The sequence below is a fragment of the Triplophysa rosa genome, linkage group LG2 (genome assembly GCF_024868665.1).
Source record: "Triplophysa rosa linkage group LG2, Trosa_1v2, whole genome shotgun sequence".
NCBI lineage: Eukaryota > Metazoa > Chordata > Actinopteri > Cypriniformes > Nemacheilidae > Triplophysa > Triplophysa rosa.
In genome coordinates, this window is record NC_079891.1 from 25,480,022 (window position 1) to 25,497,164 (window position 17,143).

At 36.7% G+C, this 17,143-nt stretch overlaps 2 protein-coding genes across 3 annotated transcripts in view; both read right to left on the reverse strand.

Annotated features, from left to right (window-relative positions):
- Positions 1 to 16: 16 nt before the first annotated feature.
- Positions 17 to 3,753, reverse strand: hdr (hematopoietic death receptor). 2 transcript variants are annotated; one of them, XM_057355433.1, is made up of 10 exons: positions 3,615 to 3,753; positions 2,996 to 3,152; positions 2,730 to 2,858; positions 2,531 to 2,642; positions 2,316 to 2,407; positions 2,065 to 2,157; positions 1,936 to 1,976; positions 1,387 to 1,437; positions 706 to 742; positions 17 to 615 (listed from the first exon to the last, which is right to left on the reverse strand). In XM_057355433.1, exons 1-10 carry the CDS (start codon positions 3,633 to 3,635, stop codon positions 323 to 325), a joined length of 1,026 nt encoding a protein of 341 aa, XP_057211416.1. In that variant the 5' UTR covers positions 3,636 to 3,753; the 3' UTR covers positions 17 to 322. The 2 variants fall into 2 exon arrangements, with proteins under 2 accessions (XP_057211416.1, XP_057211406.1); XM_057355423.1 differs by having other exon boundaries at positions 1,339 to 1,437.
- Positions 3,754 to 6,118: 2,365 nt separating this feature from the next.
- The window catches only part of unc5db (unc-5 netrin receptor Db), a 187,195-nt gene continuing 176,170 nt past the window's right edge, over positions 6,119 to 17,143 (reverse strand). The window contains exons 13-17 of the mRNA XM_057349612.1: positions 14,435 to 14,662; positions 13,710 to 13,859; positions 12,186 to 12,350; positions 10,826 to 11,004; positions 6,119 to 9,306 (exon numbers count right to left, since the gene is read on the reverse strand). Coding sequence (XP_057205595.1) covers positions 9,123 to 9,306; positions 10,826 to 11,004; positions 12,186 to 12,350; positions 13,710 to 13,859; positions 14,435 to 14,662 — 906 coding nt within the window. The 3' untranslated portion in view covers positions 6,119 to 9,122. The remainder of the gene's footprint in view (positions 9,307 to 10,825; positions 11,005 to 12,185; positions 12,351 to 13,709; positions 13,860 to 14,434; positions 14,663 to 17,143) is intronic.

Here is a 17,143-nt window from a genome sequence, read left to right on the forward strand (position 1 = left end):
ATTGACTTTATTAGTAAACAAAATAACGTGAAAATACCACAACATGTTTTCTAATGTCTTGTGTCAAAGAATGCCACGAAAAACATAACACTGATTTCATACCATAAAGAGTCAATTCAACACAAATTCAAATGTAAACAATGTTTGTAAACAATGACACAACATGTGCCTTCTTTAAAATATGCACAGTATTGGCCAATATACCAAAAATAATGTGAGAGAAATACTGCGTTTCATTTCAGGAATGGTTAAGAAATGACACTTTAACAGGTATCTTTATCCCTTGAGATCACCGAGAGTGATAATCGCTGCATGTTTCCAGTCACTCATCTTCATATTTAAATAAACCATTACTAATTGCTTTTGCAATGATGTTTTCTGCTGACAGTCTTTGGTCTAAATGAATTAACGCTGCAATAAGGGTGTTGAAATCTGCCTTCATTCCCTCCTTTTCCATCCAGATTTTCAACAGTTCATAAACTCGGTCTTCTGGAAAGACAGACTCTGCCATTTTGAGTGCATTACAACTCAGTCCAACAAACCTGAAGAATCTGTTGCGATAGTGGACATCTATTTCCTCAAAGAAGTCAAAGGTTTTCTTCAATGATTCCTTTCCTAAAAAACATTACATAATTAGATATCACTTCAATATATTACCATATTAAAACGAGAACTTATAATTTACTATAAAAAGATGTTTTTTACCGTTCAATGGAAGAAGTCTTCTTGATTGCTCACATTCCTAAAAATATAAATATGTTTTCAGAATTTTTATTTTACTTTTCTCTCAACTGGTGGAGCAGCATAGTCATGCTTTTCATCACACTAAACACTAAACATAGTCGGTAAACAATTTCAAAGACTGCATTGCTGGTTAAACTTTCAAAAATCCTGATGGGGACACCCCCCCCCAAAAAAAACACAACACACAACATTTTCCTGCAGGGCCTGTCTGCTTACCAAATAAAAACATTTAAGCTTGCAACATTTTGCCTTTAAGCTTTAGAATTGTTAAACAGCAGAAAATTAAGCATCTGGATGATGAATCAGATGAGTATAAGAGTAGTCAGATGGGTATGTAGAGTGTTAATGCCAGTAAGGCTATTGAGACCCTAAATAAACATTGCGTATAGATCTCAAAGCTGCAACTCTCACTCAAGTGCAAAAGTGCTGTGAAAGTGCAGAGTTTGAAGGCTGGTTAGCATGGCTGGGTTGGGGGTTACTAGGCACAGCAGACAAAGACAGGCTAATTTGTGAAGAGTTGGCAGTGTTGGGCAGGCTGTCTCCCAGTCCTCTGTCTTTCTCCACCTCTGATGAACCAGAAGTCCCGATACCCACCGCATGATTTAGCTCAAGAAACGGCTGGAACGGAGACGAGTCATCTACCTTGGCATTTTGGGCATTCTGTCTCTCCTCTCTCAAATCATCACGTTCACCCTGCAAAGCAAGAAGATATTATAGTTTGGTCGATCACTGGTACCGTTTAACATTTAAAGTAAATATAGTTATTCAAATATAAAGCATTCCGTTAAAAATAAAGAGGCTACACTAATACTAAAATGAATAGTGCCTTATACTTTGGTGGTTGGTTAAAGTGAAAGAATTTTATTTTTGGGTGAACTGTCATCATTTACTCACCCTCTTGTCATTTCAAACCTGTGACTTTCTTTCTTCCGCAGAACACAAAAGAAAATATTTTGAAGAATGTTTTTAACTGGGGACTAGTGCGGTTCAGTTAGCAACTTTCTTCAAAATATCTTCTTTTGTGTTCTGCGGAAGAAAGAAAGTCATAAAGGTTTGAAATGACAGGAGGGCGAGTAAATGATGACAGAATTTTATTTTTGTCTAAAGTATCACTTTAATAGATTATACGGACTGGTTCCTCCATACCTTCTTTTAGAAATCTCATTAACTGTCGTTTCATTACAGACTTACCATACAGATTTTGACCACTTCCTTTGGACTTCGTGAAGTTACTATAATTAAGAGAACAAATAAACAACTGAAGAAACATTGAAAGAACTGAGAAAAGTGGATTGTTGGATTTGAATGTGTTTGCCATACCTGCACTTTTACTTATTTTTGTCTGCTTCCAGTAGACAACACTCGCAGTGCACACCACCATTGCAGTTAGTGGCAAAACAACAAGAAGAGTAACTGTAAGACAAACAGAAAATAAATATGTGGTCTGATATTCTCTTTTGTGTTGCATGTAGAGACGTAAATACTACATATCATCAACTGCAAAAAAATATCAATGTATTGGGTTGTAGAGTGAGAAACTATTTGTAATACTAGGTAAAGTGTTACAGTACCTGATAGAGAGCTGCCCAAAGACATTCTCTTTCTACAAACTGTGTTTGAACTAACTGTACATCTTTCCACCATCTCCTCATCTTCCTTACATCTGTGTTTAACAAGGGAAAGGTTCTTAACATTTATGGACTTCAAAGAAACGTTGTCACATTTTTCTAGCAACCAACAATTCAATTGAACGAACATGCGGTCAAATCAAGAAAAGAGAACATACTTGCTGCATTTCTTGCACACCTCACACGCCTGGTCTGGTAAACAAAATGAGCCTTGTTTGCACACACACCGTGTGTTCTGTGTACTTGTGCATTTCTCTATAGTGTCCTGATCTACAGAACAAATGAATGTGCACACTAGATGATTGAAACTAAAACGTCAAAACCACGTGTAAAATTTGTTGTAAAAAACAGACTCACCTGAACGGCACTTTATACAGGATAAACACTTCTTAAGTCCATTGCCATGTTCAGTGAACAAGTCAAACTCACAGGGTTCACACTCTCCTTTTTCTGAATCTCGAAGGCAGGGGCTTTTCATGTAGGTTCCTGTAAACAAATACACACGACATTTTCTCATATAATACAGTATATAATATATAGGACATTGAGAGTCAAATTAGTTTTTTATCCATGGTAAAGGTACTATTTTGCATTGTGCATTTTGAGTAATAGTTTTTACTCACCAGCTGGACAGTTCAAACAGCAGAGGTTGTCATGTGCATATTCCAGGTCCTCTCTACAGGAAATGTCCCGTCTTGATCTGTTTTTGATGGATCCCTGAGTCCAGTCCAAATCCAAGTGACTTTTAGCAACAAGTATGACATTCAGTAACAGTAAAACCTACACACAAAAGTGGCACAAAAATATAAGATGCTAGTTGATTTGTTGTTAAAGTCCAGGCTAAAAGGCTTTGAAGATGAACTAAAATGCCATAATTCAGAATTGGGGATTTGGTAAGGCTATTTTAAACAATACATCTGCACCTCGAGGCCTATTCTGTATGAAACAAACTGAAACGGATTTATTGCGTTTTTTTGCACAACATAACAAATAAGTTGTAGCCTATCATCGATAAGGATTGTCCATCTAAAGCCTGCTAGTCTGCTGCAGAACGTTTATAGTAAATATATATAGGACTTAACAAATTACAATTTCTGTAACTGACTAGACAAAGTGGGAGTGTGTCTGACTCTATCCGGTGTTTTAAGTTCAACGCACACTTAAGTAAACTTGTGAAAGTTCGTTAACAAGCAATAACCTAATTGCAAGAAAAATAATAAAACAAACAAATTAGATACTTACCAAGAAAATAATGTATCTCATAGTAAACTCATAGTGTCGTTTCCTCCGTACAAAATGAAAAATTGGACATGCACCGCAGTTGAAAACTTTCGTAGTCTAGAAATAAACGCGTCTGGAAACCTGAACACGCTGAGTGCCAAACGACTTCTACTATGGTCGAGGTTTGCTTCATGAATATTAATCCAAGTTTGGTGACGTTCTTTTATAAATGCTGGAGCGTCCGGTCACGTGATTCATTTATATTCATGAGCGTAGTCTCTGCCATAGTAGCCTACACAACAATTCGCGTTGTAGAACATAAATATATGTGGATGAATTAATACACAATAACTTCACAATAACAATCACTTTGTTTGAAGGATGAGTCCCCACTTAGAAAGATTCAAAATGAAACCCTTATCACAGCAATCAGTGACATATTTTAATATTTCAACCAAAATATGAAAGAAAGAAAATATTCTGTCCATGTATACATAACAAATTTGTTAAACCACCTGTCAAAATGTTAGCCAATAACTTACTAACTAAAACCATGTTTGTTATTTATTAGGCAAATAACAAACTGAAGCAACTACCCTGCTGGAAATAAAAACAATAGAACAGTGGCCAAAACACAATAGAGAATTTAATGGTTTTAATGGTTATAATGGGAATTGTAGGCCTACTGGTATGTGATGGATTCTGTTGGTAGGATGTTAAATTCTATTAATAATTCCCAAAACACACTACAAAAATACATTTTAATGGCTAATGGTATTTGAAAGGAAACCATTAGAATTTCTGTAATGGTTTCTATTGGGTTTCTATTGTTTTCATCAGCAAGGTAAATAGTCTTTATTCACATTAATATAGCCCATTTGAGCCAGCACATTCAACTTCTCTCAGAAGTCAGACATTTATTAAGTGTAACATTTGACTATTAAAACTTTTTTATTTTTCAATTAAGAACTGCAAGTAAATAACTGTAACTGGGCACTTGAATAAAAAAATAATAAAGTGCTTTATTATTTTTTCTTCCTTTTAAAATAGAAAATAAATAACAATAAGTAATATAAATATAATAAATAACATAATTAATTATATTTCAGCATTAGAAATACCACTGTGACCAAAGAGCATACACAGAAACAAAAAACCTTATTTTGGTAATCACTAATATTGTTCGTTCAGCAGCTATAGCAAAAATCTTACACTGGGTGGTGGTCTAATAAATGTCTTAAGCAATGTGTATTAAATCTGTAAGTCTTCACCTATTGTTCAGACATCTCTCTTGGTCTTTTTCAACTGCGCCCACATACTCATCAGCATTATTATCAATTTCCGCAACTCAAGCTAATTTGTGTCAGTTTGGTGCTATCTAACAGACAGTTGCCTGTGCCAGAGCGATACTATGAACTGTTGAGTGACACTGTTTGAAACACAGGAAACAGTCACAGAGGATCTGTCACACAACTGCCTGATACTGTATGTGGAGGAAGGTAGAAGACTCCTGTTTGTTTATTCATTACCAAGTCTAAGGGGAATTTCATACTGCTGCTTCAGAATGCAGCCAAAGGTCACTCCCTTCACTTCCAGCAAACACAGTCAGTCATGTGACCTATTCATTATAGCTTTATTACATTAAACTATTTAACTCGAATAAAAACTACAATAGTGTGTATGATAATACGGTGCTTTTTTCTCTTGTTTTCTTCCTATGAAAAACTTTCCTACTTCAAATTCAATCACATTGTTTCTGTGGCTTCCTGCCCCTTCTTCTTTGCCAAACAACCAACAATGTCCTCATTTGTTCATAATAAAGCACTTAACTAATTTAGCTGTATAAGTGTATTGTATGTCTAAGTTTCATGATGATACATTATTGACTTCAGAAAGTCAGATTTCTAAATGTTGTTCAAAGAACTGATTCCGCATGAATAATAATAGCAAACAAACATCTTAAGAAGATGGTTACCATGGTTATGATGGCTGAATCTTTTTTCTGCCCTGAAGTCACGTATGTGTCTTTTGATAACAAGTTCTGGAAGAGGAGGGGCTGTTTGAGATTAGACTGAGAACTGACTTGTGGACTTTGCACCAGACAGTTCTGAAGCAAGGCTTAAAGCCTAAGTGAAAGTAACTTCTCATCTTTATATTTTTTAATGTCTCTTGAACTGTAGGTTATATATTCTAATATTATGATAAATTCTCATTGCTCTGTCCTGCCCTTTATACTAACCTAGTAAACATAATATTGATTAACATACAATTCTGTGCAATAAATAATAATATTTACTTAGCTGTGTAACTGGGAAACTCGACTGCATGGGGAACAACAAAGTCAAGTGGTGCCCTCTCCTGGTATAACATGGTACTACATGTACTAGATAAACTACAAATGGCACAGAAATGGACACACGTACAAACTCTAAAAATATAGGTAAACATATGTATGTTAAAAATAAATATTTACACTTTTTATATTTATTAAAAGAAAAGATTAAATAAAGACATGGATTACAATGGCTAGTTGCAGCTCTCTTCAGCTGTACATTTATTTCCAAAAGACTGCATGTACATCAGCAAACTCTACTGTACAGAAAACATCCAAAATGTTCATAATCATAGATACAATATACCACAAAGCTGGCCTGGCGATACCAAACAAGTATATTTAGCACTAGAAAAGCTCTTGACCCCTGCATATCAGTGTAATGTTTTTTCTTCTTTAAACTGATATCGTACAGTACATTTGCATGATTCGGAACCATCTTAACCTGTACAACATTCACCATTTACAGAAGTTATACAAGGCACAAGAATCATAATTTAAAGCAAAATACTAAATGTAACATGTGGGTCTGATTTTTTGTTGACTTAAGCGTTTAAAGGCTTTGCATTGATTTATCCGAAATAAATCCAAAAATACTGTATAGTACCACTATAAATGCTGTCCACAATACTGGGGAGAAAAGTTTGTCTTGATATGAAAGCTATTATGGTACTGTTGCTCTGTTGTTTATGCAAGCTAAACTTTATGTTCCACTACTGTGTCATATTATGAACATCGAAATGGCTCAATAAGAAGCAAAGCTGTTCTCCCAGCAATTTTATAAGCAAAACAAAATGATGTTTAAAATCTTAAAACGTGTAAAATTGTATAAGGAATGAAAAAGAGACATTTCTTTGGGCTAATACATAGTGATATATCATCTGGTGGTGCAAAAGCCCGCGTCTAACAACAACAGCAATGACCAAAGATTCAAACAAACAAAAGCTCTTAATGCTCTTTTGTCACAAAGTGCAAATCAGTCTTATTTAAATGCTTATTTAAACAGTAACTCAAAAGCAAAACACAGAAAATAATATCAAGTGTAAGAAAACCATAAAGACCTTAACCTCCTCTCTCAAAACAGGAAAATGTTTTTAAGAGGCTTGATTTTAGTTGGTTTTGAGTGATCTGACACTACAACGGACATTAATAAAGTAGATGACTTGGAAAAGGATTTCACTTTTTCTTACACTTCTGACAGCATTTAACTCTTTTCCTTTTATCAGGCCGTAATTATAACTCTCCGTGCTCACCAGCCCGTGGTTACCCATTGTGTTTCAAACTGAACAGTGAAATTTGGTCTGAGGAGATAAGAGAGGCTTCATTCCGGAAGTCTCTAGGGGGATTTCCATTTCAGTTGAATAAAAAAACACATGCGTTTGCAATAGGGATGTACGGACATCTGCAATGGGTTAAGTAAATGCTTGTTGTGGTCAATATTATAGTCTAAACTCCCTCTATAAAGGCATGACACTTTCCTGATCTTTGGCCCTAATGACTTTCAGAGGTCCTTAACATGTGTTCACATGAACAGACAGTGTTGGGTGTAACTAGTTACTAAGTAATTAGTTACTGTAATTTAATTACTTTCCCCTTGAAAAAGTAAAGTAAGGGATTACTGTTATTTTTTCTGTAATTTAATTACAGTTACTTCTGATGTAATTAAACTAAATACTTTGTGTAATATGCGTGTGCAATAGTGGAATTGACATCAAAATTCAAAGTCTAACTTTAAAATTCTTGCTTTAATGTATAATTCTCACATTTGTAACACTTTGGTCAGTTAATAATACTACTTTATGTAGTTTAATATTATTTATTTGAATTAATTAAATAAGCCGTTTCATGTCTATCCTTCAATCGCTTAACTAATCAAGGTTGATGTATATAGAAAGTAATTAGTAATAAGTAACTAAATACTTTTTGGAGAGAGTAATTTGTACAGTAATCTAATTACACTATTGAATATGTAATTAGTAACTAGTAATTAATTACTTTTTCAGAGTAACTTACCCAACACTGTGAACAGAGCAATGTATTTTACTGTAGTGAGTGGGTTTGGAATATTTTTAAGGGATAGATTAGATTAAATTAGATAGCTAGATTTTTACCTCTTTTTGAACCTGTGCAAATGTGACTCTTTTATTAAACAGGCCTTTAATCAGCACGTAACGCATTTTTTTTACATTGTTGCATAAATGAGAACAAGTCAAATTTTTTTATATCATGATTTAAAATGGTTCTTATTACGCCTTTTAAATCAATCCCATTAAAAGGGCTAATGGACAATGCAAATAATAATGGAAGTACACAGTGAGTCAAGATTACGATGTGTGATGACTATAAAAAGGCAGTTTGCAGGAGTGGATTTCCCTCTCCTCCCTTCTCTAAACATCATATAGTGCAAACAACGCACAATTCAGTAGTAACATGCAGAAGGGATATATAAATACTGCTGGAACTCTGTAACACAAGACTGATTAAAAATAGGTAAAAACGAAAAACCTTGGATTCAAAAGTTAGGGGTCACTTTTCATCTCAAAGCTCAAAAAAATGTCTGAAATGTTTTGATATTTTATGAGGGCAAAACTGTACTAACATAGATTTCATTCATCGCTAAAAAAAGATTAAAGAAAATGATAAGAAATTCACATTTATGCGCATTTTACATTTATCCAAAGAGACTTATAGCGTATTAAGTCTACATGTGTATTTTATCAGCATGTGTGTTCCCTGGTATTGAACCCAATTGAGCTATAAGAACATTATGGGATCAAAAGTATACGAAATTGTAGTCCTAGGATTTTTCTAGTTACAAAATAATTCCCATAGTTGCTTATATGTCATCATTTCATTTGATGAGTTTGCTATTATTCTATTATTTACTATTATTAAATATGAAAAAAGTATAAATAACAATTAGTAAGTGACCTCAAACTTTTGAACAGCAGTATATGTTGTGGACTCAAGGAAAATGCCAGCTTGGCCACTAATTGCATCTCACAATAATTCAATATGATACACACCAAGAAAGGCTAAGGCGGAATTTCATGTAGGATGTGATGGCTGTGCCACGTTCCTGCCAACTTGTAATAGTTTGCACATAGATATTTGTTAAACAGATTGGTCACATGTTGTCCAGGTCGTCTCTGACACTTCAGGTGGGACTAGAAATTAGAAGCCTAATTTGGCCTCGCTCAAAAGCTAAAGACTGGTTCTTTGTCAGCCGGACTCTGAGGCAGGTTTTTACAGTGGATCTTTCCAATCTCTTCCAATGCACTGGCGAGTGAGTCAAGATCTCCACTGTCCTGATGTCTGGCCTCCCAAAGACTGAGAATGACAGCAGAGGGACTCTGCTGCTTGGAGAAGTAGGACAGGTTTCTGTGAAGAACAATGATGAATGTTTAAACAAAGGAATGTTGTTGGAAAAAAATCTGAAATTCAGTTCTATGTATTCCTTTGTGATTTTTGTTTACCTTTCCAGAAGATACAAGATACGGCTAAACTTCTGTATTTACAACACGGTTAAATTACATTAAAATAATAATTTATTTAAATTAAATGTAGTGGATCTGGTAAATTAAGTATGCAAATTAAGAAATGTACTGCAGCTGCATTGTGATTTGTGTATGTATATCATGTACTAGCAAAGATTATGAGTATGCTTTAAAAATGGCACTTGGATATTAATCTAGATTTTGTTTAAAATGAACCCTTCGCAAATAAACAATACAGGCACAAAAATGTGCAACCAGTCACAATCTACCAGTAGATGGCAGTGTTGCAATTCCGAATTGAAATCTGACTCGATCTCAGAAAAGGTAACAAACAGTTTTTGCTTTTAAAAAATACAACCAACATTTATTTCAAATGCCTCGATTTAGCTGTAATTCCAATCTCGACCATAACTGCTTCTTAAAATTACCCTTTAAATATTGAGTGAACTTTAATGGCAAAATAAACTATTAAACAACTATAATATTTAAAAAGTGCAGTAAAAGTGCTCATTCACCTGTCCAGATTTAATCAGTGATTTGAGTTTAATTTGCCATTCGGGAGACATTTTGAAATGAACAGAAAATCCTCCATCCACCACCATTGTTTTGCTCAAAACTCATGATTTTCTCAATTGAACAAAATGTCAAAGCTGCTTCTTCTCATAACTGTCAAATTCAGTTGCAATTATGTATCTTCCGTGTATTTGTGTCTCTTCTTGACATTTGTCTAGGGCAAAATTTAGATGCATGACGTCCCTGCATGTACATAAACACAGATTTTTGCTTTACTTCCATAGTTCCCCTTACATTTCAAAAACCATCCCCATTTCACACATGAATTTATCAAAATAAAATGTTCATATTTAAAAATCTCTTAAGGCTTAAGGAGCTACAATCACATTTATATAAGAATTTGACAGAAGTGTTTTATTCAACTCCACATATATACTATAAGTCAATGTGTTCGCTAAGACTTGGATCTACCATCTCAGCATTGCTAGCACCACACTTTAGCAGTTGAGCAGAATTGACAAACGTAAAGATTAGGGTTAAGTACAATTGAAAAAACAAAGTATCATTTAAACATCAACGAATCATCGACACAGACATACCTGCACAAATAGTCAATATGACACACTATGGATTAACAGATCAAAATAAAGGCCACATTGGTGGCTCTCATATTTTTTTAGACCTCTAGTGGTTCTTTAACTTTTACCCTCTGCAGAAATTGAATTCTATGAAGCTGAAAAGCCTTAGGAATATGAGCTCGGAGTAAAATGATCGAGTAAAGTGAAGCGCGGTATCAGCTTATTATTCAAGGGCATTGTTAACAAAGTGAGCACTGCTGCAATAAGTTTCAATCAGTCCCGTTGCCTAGGCTACGTCTCTCCGGCGCTCACCTTTGAATGTGGAGTTTCTGAGCTAAGAGCTGCCAGTCCTTGCCCTTGGCGTTGGCAGTATCGAAGGTGGTGCATATCCGCTGACGAATGGACAGGGGGATTTTGAAGGCTTTGGCCCCTGTCTGTGAGGTGACTGTGCAATCTGCCTGCATAAAAAATGGGACCGTCTCTTTCTCATTCTGAAAGAAAAAACACAACACATCAGAAAAACAGATGTGTTTTGCATGCATTTTGCTTATGCATCCCGAGGGCTATGGTATGTAATATTACCTTCCATTTAGCAATTTAACAGATGCTTTTACCCGAAACGAGGATCATCACGAGCAATTTGCAACACAAGGAGTTACAATAATGGAAGTATCACACTGCAAAGCTCCAAGAGTAAGCCAGAACAGTGAAGACGGAGCAGAATTATACATCGAGTTCCTGACTGATAAAGTCACCCGCGAGCCGTCGCTTCAGCACCCCCCTCATACAACATGTTTTCCCAAGTAGCAGAAGACTTCCAATGAAGTCTCTAAAGGTGAACTAGTGTTTCACACATCAGCAGACATGTTTTATGAGGGGGGATATGAGGACAGCGGGTGGGTGACATTATCTATAGGGTACACACAATAAAACAAGCATACAGCAGCACTTCTGTCCACAAAGGTTAAGGTGTCACTTGATGAAATAAAAAATGTCGACTGTTTTCAAACAAGTTTCCCGAACACTAACCCTGTGCTAGTGGTTGGACAAGCAGATAGCCCCGCCTACCACAGTAGGAAAAATAGCTCTATAAATGTCTTTGTTCTGTTGAACACAAAAGAAGATATTTTGAAGAATGTAGGAAAGCAAACAGTTCTGGGGCACTTTTGACTACCATTGTTATTTTTCCTTTCCTAGTCAATGGGGTTCAAGAACTGTTTGGTTACAAGCATTCGTCCAAATATCTTTCTCTGTGTTCATCAGAACAAAGAATTTTATACAGATTTGGAACCACTCAAGGGTGAGTAAATGATGACAATTTTTATTTTTGGATGAACTGTCCCTTTAAGTGCACAGAAGAGCTGTATTTAAATGTTTGTGACCGTTAATGATCAGGAATGCATACATTTATGACAACCTCTGGGTTAATTGCTCTTCGTAAATCTAAAACAGAATTTAATTTTTTTTACATATTTTTCACAGATTTTCACAGCGGACAGAATGCATGTTGTTTTTCTTTAATAAGATACTGCATGTGTCCACTGTAGTGACCTCTATGCATGAAAGGGTTAACATAAAAAAACAAACAAGATGAAAGTGTGTTTTCAGATCACTGCACACAAACAGGACACCGAGACGTTATTAAACCTAGTTACAACAGTGCGGATCTGACCTCTGCCAGTGAAGTGTACACCTGCAGGATCTGCTCGTGACCTTTGACCTGCCTCACGCTGATCTTGCAGGAGAGCTGGGTGGTTGCGTCGTCATGTCTCTGCAGTGTGAAGGCACAGTGCACAGGCTGCTGGTTGCTATACCACACCTGGCTGAAAGAGAATTCCTGGAGAAAAAGAGAGAGAGAGATCGGAGAGCTGAGTACGGAAAGCGTCTGAGCCATGAAGAACATGGATCTTTGTCATGAGATCATCAGTCCCCAAAAAACACAGACTTTAATCCCTGTTAATTCAGATGATAGGGGTCACTGCTGGGTTAAGTTTGACACACACTATAGAAGCGCAGGGCAGGGGAAGAGAAAGCAATTGGCTTTGATGCATAATTAATTTAGGTGAACCAGCACATCTGCAGGGAGCGTTCTTGACCTTTCTTGAGCAGTCTTGCATACTGAAATGACCAGCGAGATACTTGATGTCAACTATGATATGAACCCTAAACAGATGAAATGCTTGATGGTACAACAGATGCCGTAATGCTGAGTAGGCAGGAGCGAATTTTGAAGCAGGTTTCAGGAGAGACAAGCACCCCGTAGCGATCAAGTGCCCAAAACCCAGAAACACACACTGAATGCCGAATTTGGCAGATTTGGGGTTTTCGGTCAGAGCAGGAAACTTTATGCTAGGTAATTTATGCAAACAACACTGTGAATATCGCAGAGATTAAGCTAAACGAGAGTAAGGATCGATACTAAACATACATTTACATGTATTCATTTAGCAGATGCTTTTATTCAACAAAACATACACATTACGAAGTATTAATGATTAAAGGGCTTACGGCTAAAACGAATATTATGGTTTGTTTTACATGTAATGCAATGTGTATACACGATTTAAGGTTTAAAAACACTGTATTTTCCACACACCGTGCGCATGTTTGTATCTCCTCTTTGCCCCGCCTCTCTGAAACGTGCAGATTTTTTACAAGGCTCATCGCTCTGAAAAGCGAGGTGTGCTATGATTGGCCAGTTCACCAGTGCATAGTGATTGGTCGAATACTGCAAGCGTGTGACGGAAATGTAACACCTCTTACCATATTCGGAACATCAAGTTCCATAGCAATTGTACTGACAGGTACGCCCACCTTACTTGCCTATACATTTGGGCGGTCTCTGTCATATCATACCACGAACTGACGTAGATTTGTGGGTGTGTGGTTACACGAGGCGTTTCAGGCAGGTCTGGGTGAGCATTTGCTTTTAGATAGAATGCATCTTTTGTTTCCGACACTTTCATTTTTTCAATTTTACGTGTCTAATACATGCATGGGCAACTTATAACACACCAAAGACACAGAAAAACACTTATTCTTGCCATATGACCCCTTTAACAACTAAACAGAGCAAGTCAACAAAAACAGACGGTAAATATACGCTTTAGGTCTAGTTGTTACTTGCGATGTCTACAATGCAGTTGTTTATGAAGGTGCACATCACAACAATAAAGCGCTGATTCTAGAATGCTACCTGACAGGTGGTGAAGGGTTTGATGCTCCACAGAAACTGAGGGATATCCTGTATGGACACTTGCAAGTTGAGGCAGTTTCCTTTGAAGAATAGTGTCTTGGGCTCTTCTAGAAGTTGACCTCCTCTGCTGGTTTCAGCAGTGACCACTCCCTTTGGAGAAAACATGAATATAGACAGCAAGAGTAAGACATAAGTGCCAAGCAATGGTGGATTGGAAAAGACACAAAGTGCTACAAAAAAAACTAATCAGAATGCACAAAAGTCATGTCACAAAAGTATGACCTGTAATAAATATCACTGCTGTCCTTCTGAAACCGTGTATCTCCATACTTCGGGATTTCTTATTTTTGGCATGAATCATTATGTTCCGTCACCCTTTATGTTTGTCACTGGGTTCTGCTATTATCTAACCAATATAAAGTATCAAAAGGTGCTTGTCAACTTTGACAACACAATATTTAATCGTTTAAAACGTGCATTGTTTTTTCCATTTCCTGAAAAACAGTGAATTTGGCAATACAAGGTTTCGGAATGACAGCGATGATATTATATGAACCTAAAAAAGTAAGGTAAAAAAGATACAATGTTTTCAATACAATACAAAAGGATAAAAGGAGATTTCACACAAAAATGAACTGTTTTCACTAGTGCAGTCAGACAAGAAACTGCTCTCAGATTTTAAAGCATGGAAGTGATGTGACCCATGCTCACTGTCCAACTCTCACCTGAAATGCATGTGGTGTGTCATCTACACAGTGCACCCGCAGACTGAAGTCCGTGGAGGAGGCCTCCATACTGCCGAAAACAGCGATCCTCAGTCTCTTTACGGCTGAATCAGTGACAGGTTCACCCACCAGTGCATAGCAGCCAGGCTCATCCAGCAACAAGTGACAGCTGTGTGAATCCATCAGGCAATAGCAGGAGGTTGATTCATCATCTACTGACATCATTTCCTGTGAATACAAATTAAATGGAAAGAGACGGTCAACACATGGTTACACGATGTGAAAAAACATGACTCCGAACTGACATTTTGGCCAGTATCATACATATGTCTAATGCGTACGTATTTCTAGCACTAAAGTGACACTACATTTACATTTACATTTAATCATTTGGCAGACGCTTTTATCCAAAGCTACTTACAACTAGGAGAGCATATAAACATTTTGTCAACACGCTAAACATCTAAAAATCTTTGATTCTTGGAGTTTTAAAATGATTTATAATTATTATATTTTTTATTTATCCTTGGCATTTAAATTCCATTTCACTCGGAAATGCGTCAAAATACAGAAGTAAAAACGATCGCAACATCTGGTTTACGGGGACTTTAGGGACCCCCACTATGAAGGGTTTAAAGCATTTGTCCCATTAATAGATAGGCCCCTAGATAGGCTCCTTGACTATCCAAAATGTTTCCCCTCATATGACCATCCTCATATGACTGACTTATAGTTGTTGCCAGATTCTTTTTACCTTTCCGTGGGAGATCACGTCTTTAGTGCTTTGACAAGGTTAGACAAACATCAAGTCAAGCACAGACATTCATATAATCCAGACTCTTTTCTCTTTTTGACTGATGACCATTTCTTTACGCGACTCCCGGGAGAGTTCGGCATGAAGCATGAGGAAATGACAGAATTGGGAGGAACTAACGCTGAAACAATCTTTCCCTGACAGGCGAGTGATTTGTTGGGCACTTTTTATGTAATTACTTTAGCCGTCACCAATGCTGGAGCTGTCATTGGCTGAAATAAAACTATTAGAGCCATGAAAACTGTGACAACAAATGTGTTTCTGCGAAGGCTGCTGGTAGCAATCTCAAGGGTAAGTACCGTGTCTTGGAACAATTTCAAATTCATCTAAATAATGACTCACGCTGGCGGTCACATACAAAAGGAAGGTTATTATCTAATCCTTTTCAATAACAGCAACGGCTCGCAATAAACAAACTAACTAACAAACTCAAGGAAACGGCATTCGTTCCGAAGAATAACTTTTATTACATTTGCCAGAAACTTTCATCCGAAGCGGCTCATGGTACCCTAGGCTACGCGTTTCATCTGTACGTATGCGAAACACACTCGTGACCTTGCCATTGTTAGCACTATGCGATCAGTCTGAAACAAATTATTAACACATCAACTTTCAGATGATGATGACAGTTTTGGTTTTCAGGGGCTGACATCACTGTGAAACATGAGATCTCATTGGAGGAGATGTGAATGATTGTGGCAGGGTCAGAAGAGAGATCTCATCTATGCCTCCTATCCAGATTGCTTTGTGTCAGCTCACATTTCAGTTGCCTCTGTACAACCAGATCGATATTTCCTAGGTCTGATGGGGCGCCTTGCCCTGATGTTACCGCTCTTTGACTGTCATGAACTGTGTGTCTTCCTGGCTATTACGGCCTGTAATTGTTTTTTTCCTTTAGCGCTTCACTGCCGGAGCTCCTGTCCCCAGACCTCTTCAAACCACACAAGAGGGTCCGATCACCTCTATAACATTTTCAAAGCCTGTTGTAATTGGATAATGGCACACTTTACCAAGTTAACCTTGAGCATTTTTGGCAAACGGAAACTTGGGGTGTAATAAAACACTTCCACTCCGTGTAATGTGCAGCCGCAGAAAAAGTGAAAAGGCCTTTTTTTCTAATTATTTTCAGTTTTTCCGAATTTACAATTTATAGGTATGTGTTTAGGTAAATGATCATTTTGGTTTCATTCTGCAGTATTTTGACCAAATTTCGAAAGAAAAAAAAACTGTTTCTATTTGCATTTATTTATTTTAACTGGAGTAAAAGGTCAAAATAACAGAAAATATGCTCTGTATTTTTTCAGACCTCAAATACTACAAATATAAAAAGTTCACATTCACTTTTAAGCAATAGAAAAGTAATATTTCTGCATGTATTTAGGAAAAGTAAAAAAATATATAGGTGATTACCTTAATTTTTATCACAGCTTTCATGTGTCTTGTCATGCTTTCAGTCTTTCATATTACTGTTAGATGACTTTGTCACTCCTGAGGCTTGATTTTGTTGAAATTCAACAGACATTGGACACATTACATCAATACATCTAGAAATGCTGATTACATGAAAATTTGGAATGGGTCTTAAATTTTTCCATGGCTGTATATCTGAAAATGGAGATGATTGAGGGATTTTTCAGAATTCTTTTTTTTAGATATATTTTTGGCATTTTGCCTTTATTTGTACAGTTTTAGTGAGACAGAGAGGACAGGAAACGAAGTGGGAGAGAGAAGGCGTTGGGATCGGGAAAGGACCACGAGACGGGAATGGAACCCGGGTCGCCCGATGCGCAACCGCGCCACGTGTCGGAGCACTGCCCATGAGGCTATCGGCCCTGACGACTTTTCAGAATTCTATTGCAAGTGGCAACATACTGTATATCTGGAATATGCCTTAC

Coding starts and splice junctions, on each gene's coding strand:
- hdr (XM_057355423.1), bottom strand. CDS start 3,635: ATGAGATACATTATTTTCTTG. Junction 2,158..2,315: donor TTTGGGCAGCTCTCTATCAG/GTACTGTAACAC, acceptor TTTGTCTTACAG/TTACTCTTCTTGTTGTTTTG. Junction 1,977..2,064: donor AAAAATAAGTAAAAGTGCAG/GTATGGCAAACA, acceptor TCTTAATTATAG/TAACTTCACGAAGTCCAAAG.